This window comes from Gigantopelta aegis, chromosome 3 (assembly GCF_016097555.1).
Source record: "Gigantopelta aegis isolate Gae_Host chromosome 3, Gae_host_genome, whole genome shotgun sequence".
Lineage (NCBI taxonomy): Eukaryota > Metazoa > Mollusca > Gastropoda > Neomphalida > Peltospiridae > Gigantopelta > Gigantopelta aegis.
Genome location: NC_054701.1, coordinates 7,379,194 through 7,396,274, shown reverse-complemented (window position 1 = coordinate 7,396,274; position 17,081 = coordinate 7,379,194). Strand labels below are relative to the sequence as shown.

At 35.9% G+C, this 17,081-nt stretch overlaps 1 protein-coding gene across 1 annotated transcript in view; it reads left to right on the top strand.

Annotated features, from left to right (window-relative positions):
• LOC121367457 (glutamate receptor-interacting protein 1-like) overlaps positions 1–17,081 on the top strand; it is a 68,401-nt gene that overhangs the window by 40,821 nt on the left and 10,499 nt on the right. The window contains exons 2-11 of the mRNA XM_041491637.1: positions 83–139; positions 2,592–2,663; positions 5,502–5,565; positions 7,801–7,946; positions 8,285–8,444; positions 9,628–9,773; positions 11,084–11,231; positions 11,828–12,015; positions 12,768–12,956; positions 16,029–16,221. Of these exons, the coding sequence (XP_041347571.1) occupies positions 83–139; positions 2,592–2,663; positions 5,502–5,565; positions 7,801–7,946; positions 8,285–8,444; positions 9,628–9,773; positions 11,084–11,231; positions 11,828–12,015; positions 12,768–12,956; positions 16,029–16,221 (1,363 nt within the window). The remainder of the gene's footprint in view (positions 1–82; positions 140–2,591; positions 2,664–5,501; positions 5,566–7,800; positions 7,947–8,284; positions 8,445–9,627; positions 9,774–11,083; positions 11,232–11,827; positions 12,016–12,767; positions 12,957–16,028; positions 16,222–17,081) is intronic.

Sequence of the window (17,081 nt, the reverse complement as noted above, 5' to 3'; positions counted from 1 at the left end):
ACTGACTACTCTATAAGATGTGATAAGTCGATGCAGTTCTGTATACATGTGTGTACACACATATTGATTTGTGTTCTTTCAGATCCTATCAAGCTACGTCCAGCTGAAGATGTTGTCACAGGAAGACAGGACATAGATGGTAATTTAAGATTCTCATTACTTTGTTATTTTCTGCAATATATACAGGCCCGTGGATGTCATGGAAACGATCATTTCCAGTACCGTGTCAGTAAAATCCCATGATTATTATATCAAGTAGGACTATTCAACAAAAATAATAGGTATATAATTATTTTTTAAAATACAATTTCCAATGGGTTCCCATGAACACAAGGCATGGAACTGAAAAAGTTTTTCCCATGAAATTTGAAATCCTACATGGCCTGAATATACTACAAATTACAATGTATTTATAGCGCTTTCAGTATGATATATGAACATTTAACATATATATACATTTATTACACACTAAAGTACTGTCGGAAATAGAATTTAAATGATTTTTGTCGATTATTTCTTACATATTAAACAGACAAGTAAATATTTTGTAAATATCTATTTAATGATTAAATATATTGTACATCAATAAGAGCCCAAACAAGTAAATGTTAAATTAGGTAGAGTATCATTAAATAGGTATTTACAAAATGTTTACTTGTCAGGTTAATATGAAAGAAATAATTGACGAAAATCATTTTTATTCTATTTTCGACACTACTTTAGTGTAAGATATTGCTCATGTCATAACAATCACTCAATATCTAACTAGTGTAATATTGATTTGATGTGAACGTGATGTAGATCGCTTGCTGACCCAATTCTTAGGAAAAAAACATGTAGTAGAATTCGACATCAGCTTACTTCTGCGTTGTGGCTTGTTTGCAGTTGGTTTGTAATAAATAAAATACCAAACAAGCTTGCCTGTCATACCATTTTTATGAAACTCGTGAACAGTGTTGGGATCTGACTTGTTTTCGGTCCACAGATACCAAAACTGTTCACTCATTTCATAAAATGGCATGACAGGCAAGCTCGTTTAGTATTCTATAGGTATATGTACATGTATAAATATTTTTGTGTAATAATCATATAGAGAATAATAAACAAGTTACCGGTACTAGTTATTAACTTTTTGTTGCTTTCCCAAGTGAAATCATATGAAAATAATTTCATGAGGGACAAATTTCATAACACACCTAACTGGTTCTGAGTTGTTATTCTATTTATTATCTCGGCTGGTTTTTCTCTAAAAAGCTGTTTATTTTTCAGTATTCATACATGTAGTATGATGTACATGTACAGTAAAACACATCTAAACTGGATAATGCTAGGGACCAGATATTGATCTGTCGATTTAGACAGGATCTGGTGTTTAAAGGGTCAAATTTTAGACTTTAAAAAATTCAGGACCATGAAATTTGCCTGGTTTTGACAGAATTCTGGTCTATTCAGAGTCCATTATTGACAGGTTTCAGTGATTATAAAAATGAAGTCAATCACTTTACACACTATTCTGAGTATTGCTGTAACCAAGCTTTTAATTCATGTTCACATATAATTAAAAACATTTATATAATAATTTAAGTTCTATTTATTCTATTCCTAAAAGTGAAGGCATGTAGCCCAGTGGTAAAGAGCTTGCTTGATGTGTGCTTGGTTTTTTATCGATTCCCGTCGGTTGGCCCCTTAGGTTATTTCTCGTTTCAGCCAATGCACCACGACTGGTCTATCAAAGGTTGTGGTATGTTCTATCCTGTCTTTGGGATGATGCATATAAAAGATGCCTTGCTACTAATTCTTAGACTACGTGTATATGTCAAAATTACCAAATGTTTGACATCCAATAGCTGATGATTAATAAATCAATATGCTCTTGTTGTGTCGTCAAATAAAACAAATAAAACTTTAACAAAACAAACTTCTTCTGTTCCTAAAATATATAATGAATCATATTAAAACATTTTATAATAAATTTATTACAAAATTTAACACTGAAAACAGAAGTGTAAATACTAAGTCTTTAAACAGATACATACACATGTATGTATGCACTTGATGTCGTTATGTGTGTTTGTCAAATCATGATGAGTCATATTTAATACTGATAAGGTCGTTAGTTTGTAAGCCCCAAATTGTCCAATGATATAGTGCATTACACCACTGCATGATACTTTCTCAATGAGGCATTGCACTTTTTGTTTCCTGGTTACAAGTGCCCATTTGGGTAACATAAAATACCTTTTCCCTTAAAATTTATTATTTTATACATGTACCTCTATCTTTAGGTAATATTGTGCTGTTTTTTTTTTTCTACTACATGTATGTCTTTAAATTATCAACATATAATAGTTATGTCAAGCCACAGAAAATCACAGAAACGATCATTTGCAGCAGCTAGCTTATTGGCAAACTCACCGAACCGAAAATCTGTTACTCCATTATCATGTAACAAAATCCACCATTAGCATAATGACTGAAAAACAGTTTCCAATAGGTTCTGATGATTACAGGACATGGAACCAAAACAAGTTTCCATTAAAATTTGCAGTCCTGTGGCGTGTACACTAATGTATATTTGATTGAACTTGCAGAAGACCGACGGGGTATAGCTGTGGTTGAGCTTCACAAGAAGGAAGGATGTGGACTTGGACTCATCATATCTGGTACGTGAACATTTCACATCGTTTCTTCTTTCAAATTTAGGCATGGGATGCTGTCACTTGGTGGTAGACAATTTTGGTTATTCCCACTGGGAACTTCTCCTTCTCAACCATGTTTTGTAGTGTCTTTGGGAAAGTGTATGTCAAATTAAAAGACACCTTGCTGCTATGTGGAGCCTGTAACACAATAGTGGTTTACAGTCACAATAACTTTTATGTTGGACTGTACATGTAGTCTAAAATGTCGCAGTCACAATAACATTTATGTTAGACTGTAGTCTAAAATGTGCTGAGGTGTTGTTAAACATTCCACTTCTTTCTCTCAAGAAGTTTGACATATTGTACACCATATGTTCAGTTTGACACATTGTATACCATATGTTCAGTTTGACACACTGTATACCACATGTTCAGTTTGACACATTGTATACCACTGACAAACTGCATCCCTCATGTTCAGTTTGACACACTGCATACCACATGTTCAGTTTGACACACTGCATACCACATGTTCAGTTTGACACACTGCATACCACATGTTCAGTTTGACACACTGCATACCACATGTTCAGTTTGACACACTGCATACCACATGTTCAGTTTGACACACTGCATACCACATGTTCAGTTTGACACACTGCATACCACATGTTCAGTTTGACACACTGTATACCACATGTTCAGTTTGACACATTGTATACCACTGACAAACTGCATCCCACATGTTCAGTTTGACACACTGCATACCACATGTTCAGTTTGACACACTGCATACCACATGTTCAGTTTGACATACTGCATACCACATGTTCAGTTTGACACATTGTATACCACATGTTCAGTTTGACACACTGTATACCATATGTTCAGTTTGACACATTTACTCATGATCAGCAAAGTGCTGAATGTCCACTGGACCAGACTTCCTTACCTTTGTTTTGATCAGTGGTACTTGTGTACATGTACTTCTGAGAAACTGAACAAACACAAAGCGAACAGTGAATTAAGTAAGACTCATGTCCCAGAATGTCATTGTCATCCTCTGGAGTTAATCGGGTGAAAACCAACACAAGAAAGTTGTCATTATGTATTCTATTTCTGTCTGTCAACGTATTTCACTTTCCTCCTAAACTGTACGTATATACACATGTATGTACATGTACATATACAGGTGTACTATATACTCTCTTGTGCCAACATATACAAGCTCATGTTGGTCATACATGTAAGTGTTCATGTCTTTTTCATAATCTATTGTGATAATATATATAGTGTGGACTTGGTTTAAACCAGATTAAATAGGGACTGATACAATTGGATTAGATTAATTTTTGTATTCATATATACTTATTTTTCATGCTTATATGCAGTTAAGGTGCAAGCACGCTGTTCTGGGTGCACACCTCAGTCTGTATGTCTGGTCTGTCTGTCCAGGACAGTGGGTTAGTGGTTAGTTGTTACTGAGAGAGAAGTCAGTATAATTAATGGCCTCACACCTACCACTGAGTTGTTAAACTCACTCTGGGTGAGATCCGGTACTGGGGGCAGAACCCAGTACCTACCAACCTTAAGTCTGATGGCTTATGCATTACACTACTGATGTTCATTTATTCACTCCATCTTAACTTAATTATTGTGCTTGCACACACCTTGGCTATCTGGCTGATCTGTCATCCAGAACAGGAGTTATAAAGTTGGTAAAACTCAGTCTCCACTGAAAACAGTTTCACTCTGCGTGGGAATTATGATGTTTAAAGCTCAACTGGCATCTTTCCAGTCCAGAATTCTCTGCAATGCAGATTAATTTTAGAGTCCAGAATTGATTTATACCTGTAGTTCCAAATTATTGTAGTTCTACATTGATTTATTATGTAACATGACACCTACATGTAGTTCTATATTTGATTTATTATGTAACATGACACCTGCATTATAGTTGTACATTGATTTATTATGTAACATGACACCTGCATTATAGTTGTACATTGATTTATTATGTAACATGACACCTGCATTATAGTTGTACATTGATTTATTATGTAACATGACACCTGCATGTAGTTGTACATTGATTTATTATGTAACATGACACCTGCATGTAGTTCAGATGAGGTCATGGTATGAAGAAATATAAGATAAGACATGAATGATACGTACCTATAACTCATACTGGTCAGTATTTGCAATTTAAAAGCATTGATTCATTTTGGAATTAAAATTATCTAAAATATTTAAAATGATTAATACGAAAACATGTAGTTAAACCATAAGAAAATGTTTTGACAATTAATGCATGATTCCTGAATGTCTGTTGAAATTAATTGCTCCTTGTTCTGTGCAGAGATTTGGTTTTGAATATAAGAATATCTCCTACATATTTTTCACCTATGGACTTCAGTAGATGTACATGTACTTGGTTTGATGGTTTGCTGGTTTAGCCACTGGCCTTAAGGCTGGTAGGTAGTGGGTTCACACCCTGACCCCTACCCATAGTGAGTTTTAATAGCTCAGTGGAGAGGTGTAAGGCAACTACTCTGACTTTTCTCTCTCACTAAGCACTAACAACAAGCCCCTGTCTTTAACAGGCAGCCCAGATTGCTGAGGTAGGTACCAGGACAGCATGCTTGAAATTTAATTGTATATAAGCAGAAAAATTAATTGGAATACAACCAGTAGATGGAACAAAAAAGCAGCATTTATGTATTTCAACCAATTAAAAAAAACACCCAACTAAACAGGGTAATGTATTTTTCTTGTTTTGTATTTTTTCTTTTACATTTTTGAGTTATTATTGTTATTTTTAATTCAATGTATAATATATTAAATCCTTTTACTTTGCAGGAGGTACAGACAAACAGATTCGACCACAGATAACCAATCTGAGACCAGGCAGCATAGCCCACCGGTGAGTATAAACTTAACACAATAGTCCTTGTTTTATTGTAGTAGGAGCTGCCCACCTGTATGTGGAAGCATCAGGGCCCATGCTTATAAAACTATCAGACTCGATCTCAAATGACGTCACAGGCATGCAATTTGTACCGTTGCCATGACGTTACAGTCTCAGACTCTTAGACTTTAGACTCTAAAAGTTTTATAAGCACCAGGTCTGATCTCTCTTTGTGGACCAGGAGCAGGATCTTGCTCAGTTTGTAGAGCATTCAACAGAGGAGCTTGGGACTGGTTTATCAAAGGCTGTGGTATGTGATGTTCTATCTGGAGAAGGTGCACGCAAAAGATCCCTTGGTGCTAACAGAAAAATGTAGCAGGTTTTCATTGAAGACAATGTGTCAGTATTACCAATGTTGGTAAACAAAACAAATATTTACTCTTTCTGGGCCAAGTATCAAAATAACCATACATGTATGTTAGACACCAAATTACCGTTGTTTAAAATGTGCAGAGGTGTTGTTAAACATTCCTTTCCTTTCCTTCTCTCTCTCTCTCTCTCTCTCTCTGTCTGTCTGTCTGTCTGTCTGTCTGTCTGTCTGTCTGTCTGTCTGTCTGTCTCTCTCTCTCTCTGTCTCTGTGTCTCTCTCTCTCTCTCTCTCTGTCTGTCTCTCTCTCTCTCTCTCTGTCTGTCTCTCTCTCTCTCTCTCTCTCTCTCTCTCTCTCTGTCTCTGTCTGTGTCTGTGTCTCTCTCTTTCTCTCTGTCTCTCTCTGTCTCTGTCTCTGTCTCTCTCTCTGTCTCTGTCTCTCTCTCTCGATTGATTGATCGATCTGGACCAAATGTCAAAATAACCATAATTTATGATAGACACAAAAGTACCATCGTTTATAATGTGCTGAGATGTTAACTATTAAACAAATGTTCCTTTCCTTGTTTTTTTTCTTTGCCTTTGGGTTTTGTAGACCAGTCCAATAAGACTACATGCATGTATATATGAGATATGATCAGAAATTGTCTTTCATCCTCTAAACTCTTCATGCCCCATGTCATGGCATTCATCTGTTACCAGTAGTTACAGGATCTGAGCTGTCTCTGTAGGCTATTGTAGTCTGGACAGAAGCCAAGATTCTTACGACGTAGGATGTAGTTTAATATTCACATGCACAGAACATCAGTAGGAATGCAGCATATCAAAGTCCATGTTCTAAAATTAACAAAAGGCAAATAACTTTGTCAGTGTTCGTAATAATAAAAAAAAAAAAATTTGTTTAGTGATATATACACATGTATGTACTTGAGTACTTTATTTCACATTCCAAACTTTTTTGTTGTTGTTTCTTACAGAATTAAAGTTATTAAATTTTGTTAAACTGTATTTTGATATCCATACATCTGCAGTACATTTTGGAGTTATGATCCTCATGGTTTTATTCCATTTCATTTCTGGGTTTACAATTTACAATACATGTATTAATGCTGAATCAACAGAAGTGGTCTATGTTTGGAATTTACAGTATGCCTTATGCTGTTACCTACATGTAAGGTAACTGGAGTTATGGCTCTTGTTATTTTGAGCTATTTAGGTTGTATTATACCAAATAAAATCCCATAGGCGACCAAGTTAACGTTTGTGTTTAAAAAAATTATATGCAATATATCAACCAAACTATGACCCATAAATATCACTACTACAACCCCTACCTCAAAGTATTAACTGCAGAAAATGGTACCTTTCATGACTCATTTTTGGTATAATCAGATGTTTTCACAATTTTACACCCCTAGTTTCGCACAAAATTTGAGTACTTTGTTTTTTTACAGGTACTCCATTCATGTTCCAAGCACAAGGCTACTTGACACAGTGGTACTAGATGAAATAAAATTACTTACATTTTTTGCCCGGATGAAACTTAATTTTTTTAAACCAACACACTCACATTTATCATCAATCACAGGACTTGTGCGTTAACTTCATTGTTTAAAAAATATTTAAACAAATATTTTCAGCTTTATATTTATTGTCAAGTTGTTACATTTTTATGTCATTGCATAATGTTGACTATGTTTTTCCACGTATAATTAAATGAGTTTGTAGTTGAAATGTTTATGAATTGTTCTAGAATTTAAACAAACCATAGCTTACAAAATTAATGTTTTGTTAGTGTTATTAAATAGAAAACAAAACGAATCAATCACTGTTGTGAGGTGTAGATAAGGCAATTAATATATAATTGATTTTTGTTTTAAAAGATCGGACTCGCTGACTGTGGGTGATTACATTCTATCTGTGAACGGGATAAGGACAGCCAGTCTAAAACATGATGAAATTATTAACCTGTTGAAAAACGCTGGAGAGAGGATAATACTAGAAGTGGAATATGAAATCCCCGAGACTGGTAAAGTTCAAGACTGTCGTTTTAATTTAAATATTAAAAATATACTCAGGATGACACTTTTTCTGAGTGCTGTCTGTTAGTGCTAATGTGAATAAGTATCCTTACTAGGTAGAAAGGAGCATCATTACATGTATGTTAACATTTGATTATTCCTTAAGATAAATTATTAAAATGCCAATTCTTATAATGTTTAAACATACTGAATGTAAAGGTGTTGGAAAATGAATAGAACTTTAATAATGTTTAATCGATGTTTTGTTTTTAATGTGAAAGAAATTTGATATCCTGAAATTTGCGAGGTTGAGGATATTGTGTAATATGTGTATTTCTTCCTTCAGCCCAGACGTCGTTCTCCGTCCAGAGCAAGTGTCACGACCTGTCGCTGGACAAGGACAGTACAGGGTTTGGTTTCATCATCCGAGGGGGGATGGACGTCGATCGTATGAGAGCTCACCCACACACAGTCACAGCAATCAGGCCTGGCGGGGCCGCAGATAGGTGTGGTTTTAACAAGCATAGAGGAAATAATGGGTCTCTGATGTAGTAGAACTAATACACTAATACATCAGAATTGAACTCAAGTTATTAGTCCCTAACCTGTCCAAGTGGAGAGGACTAAAAGTCTTGTCTCCATCCTTCTGTCTGTCTTTTTGCCTGTCTGTCTGCCCGTCTGTATGTCTGCCCATCTGTCTTTGTCTGTCTGTTCACCCATCTGTCTGTCTGCCTGTCTGTCCGCCCATCTGTCTGTCTGCCCGTCTGTCTGTCTGCCTGTCTGTCTGCCCGTCTGTCTGTCTGCCCGTCTGTCCCACATACACGTATTTTTTGTGTCTTTTTATCGCAATGCCACAAGAAATTTGTGTGTAGTTTTACCATGTACTATTACAGATCAATAACTTTTCATGGCAATTTACTAATTTTTCACAGAGTTATGGCCCTTGAACATAGGAGATAACGAAAAAAAATTGAGCCCGGTATTGGACATGTATGGTTTCAGCAGGACTCTCAGAATTCTCTGTCAGTATTTGGGAAGTAAAACCTTGTCTGCTTGAAAAACGTTTTATCTGTGTAAAGAATAGTTGCAAACATTTTCAATTTGTTTCCTCAGCTATTGTATAACACATTGAGGCGATGCTAGACAATACCCTTGCACAGTTTTTCAGTTTTCAATTTGTTTCCTCAGCTATTGTATAACACATTGAGGCGATGCTAGACAATACCCTTGCACAGTTTTTCAGTTTTCAATTTGTTTCCTCAGCTATTGTATAACACATTGAGGCGATGCTAGACAATACCCTTGCACAGTTTTTCAGTTTTGCCGAAGATCATTTTTATCTTTATGTCTAAAAGATCTCGTGCTGTTAAATCGAAGAGTGTCAACTACTGGTATTTAACAAGTTGATATCTTCTGCCAGTCTTTGTCTTACTCTATTCTCTATTACCATATTCTTGACTTGTAACTCTTGGCATATATAAAAGATCTCTTGAAGAGAGTAATGTACATATATGAATTAACATGTGATTATCTTTTGCCAGTCTTTGATTAACTCATTTACCATATTTTTGACATGTAGCACAAAATATTAATAATACTAATGGCCACTAATTAATTAAATTTGTAACCAGCCATTCATTTCCATTGTTTTATTTGAGTGTCTGTTTTACCAGTAATGTTTTCTTACAGAGAAGGCTCGATAAAGGAAGGAGACAGAATCCTGGCTGTGAACAACTACAAAGTCTGCCACCTCAGTCTGTCAGAGACGATGTCGCTGCTGCAGCAGTGTGAGAGTGAGACTGTGTTCACTGTGGAGTACGACGTGTCGGTCATGGGTACGTTCCTCACACACTCTTTATTTAGTATTCATAATTAACCTGACCTCATTCCTAACTGCATTTGCTAAATTCCCACAGATGGTAAGACCCTAATTGTAAAGGAGAGAGAAGGAAGAGATGAGCATGTGACCAGAGGCAGATACTCTTGACCCAGTGGAAGATTATAGTCATATATATTGACTTTTTGGATGTTCATACTAGTCTGTGATAATGATGGATGATGCACATAGGTGAGAGGTCAGGTTAAGTATTTATGAAAAGGAAAAATAAATAATAAAATATTTTTTCAGTGACAGGACCAGTGGGAAGTGGGTGGGGTGGGGGGGGGGGGCTGGAGAGCATTAGTGACCACCACCACCCCAGACCTGGCACTGGCAAATTGTTCTCTAATTTGCAGTGTTTAATACATTGAATGTTTCTTTTAATCCAATCCAAATAAAACTTTATGACAGCATGCTAGGGATTTCTATTTTGGTCTGGTTGTTTTAACCTTTAGACTACTGGATTAATTTTTAACAAAAACCACGTTGAGTGGGTACAAGTTTATATTTTTTACTGACATATTCACTTAAATGTTTTATAAATACATGAAATAAAGTTTATATATGAATCAACTAGTATTATTTTCATGGGTTTTTATAATTTTTATGATTTTTAGATCAGTTAATGGTGATTAAATTTAGGCAAAAAAAAAGAAGTTACATTTACTTACGGGCATTTGTGGCCAGTTATCCAGTATTTATGTCCATTATTCCCGATAACAGTGGTTTTCTGACCAGAATTTAAAAAACCCAAACCGAACTACAATTTATATTGCAATATTTGGTGATTTTCGTTGTCGGTAAAACGATCAAATTTATTATCAAATTAGCTGTCACAATCAGCTATCGATCCCTGAAAATGACCGCGACGTGCCGCCATTGTTTTCAAGTGAAAATACTTGCCGAAAACCACTTTCAAGGTATTTTCAATTGAAAAAATAAAAATAAAAGCCACCATTTTGAAAAGAAATCTTTTTTCTTTTATTAAATTTCCATTTCAGGTGAGTGCCGTGTGCAAAATGGTGGGAAATATGAATTGGAAAATGCACTGTATGCAGTATACAGTATGTCGACTGACGTGACGTCGGGCGAGATATATCGCCTGCAGTAGTCGGAAGGTTAATGACTACACTGACAAGTCTGCATTATTGTATGACATGGATCACATTTGTTTATATTTCACCATGGGGAATTTGACATAGTAATTAAAATGTTGATATTTTTTCTCAAGGTTCATTACTCAATTTTATATTATTTATTCTCCAGACTCTGTTCAGAATGCATCTGGTCCATTGTTGATTGAGATTGACAAGATACCAGGATCTGCTCTGGGCATTGCCCTCTCTCAGAGCTCACACGAGGGCCGGAGCTGTGTGTGTGTGGATGTCATACGACCCATGAGTATCGCTGACAGGTGGGATATTGGGGGATTTTATATTGCCTTGATAGAGTTCACCTGTAGGTTTTCCAGGGATAGCAACTAAGCTGACTTTTGCATTTGTGTGTTACGCTTTTTTGTTGACCGTGAAGTCATTGAGTAATAGTTGTAATGTAATTTTATTTTTAATTACTTTTCTTTTAAATAAAACTAAAACTAGACCAATCATTAATTTAACATCACAAATTAATTTTTATTTTTTATTTTTTATTATTCCATTCCATTTTGTTACATAACATTTAATTCTGTGGACATTTTGCTTGAGCCATATTTTCTTCCCTTTTGATCCTACATTTTTCCAATAGATATTTAAAAAGTAAAGTCAGGTTTTTGAGTTTTGTGAAATGTTCTGGATTTTACTACTACATATACAAATGTATCTGAAAACTGCTCCTATCGTTCTTTGAAGAAAAACTCCTGATAACCCCTCATTTTTTAAGATCTGCAATTTTCAGAATTTTTTTTCATAGTCAGTTTGATCAATGCAATATTTCTTCATGGTTGGCTTAGTTTACAGGTCATCAGATGCTACAGTTATAATAAAAAGGTTATATTTTTAATGTTTTACCCAGGAGTGGCGCTCTTCACGTCGGAGACCACATTCTGTCAATAGATGGTGCCAGTGTGGAGCACATGTCTGTGGTAGAGGCAAGCCAGCTGCTCAAGTCGGGGCCCGAGGATCACATCAAGTTGGAGATTCTCCCCGTCACGCATCTTGAGTACAAGGCTTCTCGCGAGAAACTCGGACGACCATGCACCTGTAAGATGATTCACGGTTCATTTCTTATTATCAACCCCTACTAGTCTATTCAGAGGGGACTATAGGTTTTGTATCCGTCCTTCTGTCTGTCTGTCTGTCTCTCCACATATAGTTTTTTTCGCAATGCCTCAAGATACTAAGCTGAAATTTTGTGTATAGCTTTATCATATACTGTTATATATTTGACTTTCATGTTTAATGTTTTCCCTAGTTTGTTTTAGCATGATGCAGCACCATGCCTCAATAGTCTAGCACCATCTTGCCTTAATCAGCACCATGCTGCTCTGAGATTAAACAAGTCTTTTTCAATAATTAGTTCTAAAATTGCCTTTATAAAACTCTAACAAAAGTATTATTAATTAATTTATTAAAGCAGGCATATTCAATACATTTATTTTTATTTTTATTAAATGTTTGTCTTTGATGAAAAAAATGTGCCCTGAAATGGTTAAAATGCCCCAAAAGTATTTAGCCTACCATGTCTAGACAAATTTCTATGGAAAATGCTATGGTGATTTACCTATTTTTCACAGCGTTAGATCCTTCAACTCAGAAACTATGAAAATTTGTTGGGCCTTATAGAGGACATGTATTGTTTTAACAGTACTCTCAGAAAGCTTGTTTTTAAATTAATTTATATTATTATTATTATTATTATTAAAAACAAATTCCAAAGAAAGAAAAATGTAGAGTGTAACAAGACATAAGACATTTTATACGAGCTAATTTTACGTCTTACTTTCTTATCACAGCGCTTGTCCCTGCTCTTTCATCTCCAACTATTTCGTCCTCGATCCACAATGGGTTTGGTACTTTGCCAATCCGCAGCAGCAACACGATGACTGTGTCAACATCGTCAACATTTGGCACTCTGCCAGGGCGCAGGGTTGCTAAACTTCAGAAAGCTTGGACTCGTTCGGACAGAAAAATATCTTCTTGCAGTGAGTAGTCTGTGATCTGTCTAATAACTAGAGTCACTGCTTTTAAAGATTAACTTGTGATCTGTCTAATAACACGAGTCGGTGCTTTTAAAGATTAACTTGTGATCTGTCTAATAACTAGAGTCGGTGCTTTTAAAGATTAACTTGTGATCTGTCTAATAACTAGAGTCACTGCTTTTAAAGATTAACTTGTGATCTGTCTAATAACTAGAGTCACTGCTTTTAAAGATTAACTTGTGATCTGTCTAATAACTAGAGTCGGTGCTTTTAAAGATTAACTTGTAATCTGTCACCGGCCTCGGTGGCGCAGTGGTTAAGTCATCGGACTACAGGCTGGTAGGTACAGGGTTCGCAGCCCGGTACCGGCTCCAACCCAGAGCGAGTTCTTAAGGGCTCAGTGGGTAGGTGTAAGGCCACTACACCCTCTTCTCTCTCACTAACCACTAACCAACTAACAACTAACCCACTGTCCTGGACAGACAGCCCAGATAGCTGAGGTGTGTGCCCAGGACAGCGTGCTTGAACCTTAATTGGATATAAGCACGAAAAATAAGTTGAAATGAAATGAAAATGTGATCTGTCTAATAACTAGAGTCGGTGCTTTTAAAGATTAACTTGTGATCTGTCTAATAACTAGAGTCACTACTTTTAAAGATTAACTTGTGATCTGTCTAATAACTAGAGTCGGTGCTTTTAAAGATTAACTTTTGATCTGTCTAATAAATAGAGTCACTGCTTTTAAAGATTAACTTGTGATCTGTCTAATAACTAGAGAATGTGCTTTTAAAGATTAACTTTTGATCTGTCTAATAAATAGAGTCACTGCTTTTAAAGATTAACTTGTGATCTGTCTAATAACTAGAGTCGGTGCTTTTAAAGATTAACTTGTGATCTGTCTAATAACTAGAGTCACTGCTTTTAAAGATTAACTTGTGATCTGTCTAATAAATAGAGTCACTACTTTTAAAGATTAACTTTTGATCTGTCTAATAAATAGAGTCACTGCTTTTAAAGATTAACTTGTGATCTGTCTAATAAATAGAGTCACTACTTTTAAAGATTAACTTGTGATCTGTCTAATAACTAGAGTCATTGCTTTTAAAGATTAACTTGTGATCTGTCTAATAACTAGAGTCACTGCTTTTAAAGATTAACTTGTGATCTGTCTAATAACTAGAGTCACTGCTTTTAAAGATTAACTTGTGATCTGTCTAATAACTAGAGTCGGTGCTTTTAAAGATTAACTTGTAATCTGTCACCGGCCTCGGTGGCGCAGTGGTTAAGTCATCGGACTACAGGCTGGTAGGTACAGGGTTCGCAGCCCGGTACCGGCTCCAACCCAGAGCGAGTTCTTAAGGGCTCAGTGGGTAGGTGTAAGGCCACTACACCCTCTTCTCTCTCACTAACCACTAACCAACTAACAACTAACCCACTGTCCTGGACAGACAGCCCAGATAGCTGAGGTGTGTGCCCAGGACAGCGTGCTTGAACCTTAATTGGATATAAGCACGAAAAATAAGTTGAAATGAAATGAAAATGTGATCTGTCTAATAACTAGAGTCGGTGCTTTTAAAGATTAACTTGTGATCTGTCTAATAACTAGAGTCACTACTTTTAAAGATTAACTTGTGATCTGTCTAATAACTAGAGTCGGTGCTTTTAAAGATTAACTTTTGATCTGTCTAATAAATAGAGTCACTGCTTTTAAAGATTAACTTGTGATCTGTCTAATAACTAGAGAATGTGCTTTTAAAGATTAACTTTTGATCTGTCTAATAAATAGAGTCACTGCTTTTAAAGATTAACTTGTGATCTGTCTAATAACTAGAGTCGGTGCTTTTAAAGATTAACTTGTGATCTGTCTAATAACTAGAGTCACTGCTTTTAAAGATTAACTTGTGATCTGTCTAATAAATAGAGTCACTACTTTTAAAGATTAACTTTTGATCTGTCTAATAAATAGAGTCACTGCTTTTAAAGATTAACTTGTGATCTGTCTAATAAATAGAGTCACTACTTTTAAAGATTAACTTGTGATCTGTCTAATAACTAGAGTCATTGCTTTTAAAGATTAACTTGTGATCTGTCTAATAAATAGAGTCACTGCTTTTAAAGATTAACTTTATATTAAAGTAAAGTTAAAAGTGGATGATGACTAAATGTTGTGCCAAGTTGTAGCATGTAAAGTTAAAAGTGGATGATGACTAAATGTTGTGCCAAGTTGTAGCAAGTATCATTATATTTGTTTTCATTTCCAGTTAAGGCTGCTTCAGTTAAAAATATTAGTTTTTTTTAAATCCTATATTAAATTGCATTTTGGCTAAAAGGAAAAGGTACCATTGAGTTAACTTCTTGAATAGTGTTGTAATTTGTAAGATTTTTCACATCGGGAAGTGACATACTGAAAGTGAAGAAAAATTATTTCACATGGAAAACAATAAAATTTAGTTTTCAAACAGTTTGGAATGTTTGACATAGGTATTTTGTAAGGAAGGAAGGAAGGAAGGAAATGTTTTATTTAACGACACACTCAACACATTTTATTTACGGTTATGTGGCGTCAGACATATGGTTAAGGACCATGCAGATATTGAGAGAGGAAACCCGCTGTCGCCACTTCATGGGCTACTCTTTTCGACTAGCAGCAAGGCATCTTTTATATGCACCATCCCACAGACAGAATAGTACATACCATGGCCTTTGTTATACCAGTTGTGGAGCACTGCCTGGAACAAGAAATAGCCAAATGGGTCCACCGATGGGAATCGATCCTAGACCGACTGCGCATCAAGCGAATGCTTTACCACTGGTATTTTGTAAGACGCTTTGTGGCACTATCATTATTGGGAATACAAAGTATACAGTAAAATAGATTTAAACCATGCAGCTCATCATTTTTAAAGTTATTCTTTAAAATATTAATAGGGTTTGATTGGCTATTATTTTAAAATTTATTTACATGTTACCACAGAGAGTTTAATATGTTGACCAATTGTTTTAATTTCTTTAAGTACACTGAAAGTTGCCTTGGCGATGACCTCTCTTCTAACTGTGTAAAGTGTTGTATTACAGTGTCGATTGCCTCGACAACGACCTCTGTCCTGACGACCAACAACCAGGTGTGTCACACGGAGACGACCGAGGTGATTCTTTTCTGTGACAAGAAGGGGCTGGGAATCACACTGGATGGGGGGGTGTTCTCCACAACCCCCCTTACGGAGCCTCCTATCATCGCCATGGTGGAACCCATGGGGCCAGCAGATAAGTAAGATTCAGTTCCAGCTGTAGTTGAATTCAGCTGTAGTTGAATTCAGCTGTAGTTGAATCCAGCTGTAGTTGAATCCAGCTGTAGTTGAATTCAGCTGTAGTTGAATCCAGCTGTAGTTGAATCCAGCTGTAGTTTAATTCAGCTGTAGTTTAATTCAGCTGTAGTTCAATTTAGCTGTAGTTCAATTCAATCCGTAGTCTTGTTTGTCATGGTGAGAGAGTGATTTGGATAGAAGACGGTTTTTGTCTCACCTTTCGAAGTGAAAAGGCGAGATATAGGTAATACATTTCCAATGGCAGCAACTTTTGTGTTAAAGTTTAACTATAAAGTTTTGTATTTATAACAGATTCTCACAAAACTCACAAGTCCTAGATCAATAAAACTTAGTTTATAGTTGCATCTATATATGTTGATGACAGCGCACTAAAATGTTTATGGTAGCCGAGGCATTTAATTCTGTATAATTTTTATTTAATGATGCAGTTTTGATTATATTGTTTTATTCAGCCATTTGGTGTAGATTATCCATGCTTGTTATTTTTCCCATGTCACATTGTTGATTTCCTTTAGACGAAGTCACTGACCAAGATTTCATTAACTCACCTTTAAGCTCAACACAAGAGTCGTCTTCTTCACTGTTAACAATATAAATGCATTAGAAAACATAGCAGCAGATTTGTTCGTCATATCAAGACCGGCCTTTGTGGCATTGTGGTTAAGCCATCGGACTACAGGCTGGTAGGTACAGGGTTTGCAGCCCAGTAACGGCTCCAACCCAGAGCAAGTTCTTAAGGGCTCAATGGACAGACAGCCCAGATAGCCCAGATAGCTAAGATGTGTGCCCAGGACAGCGTGCT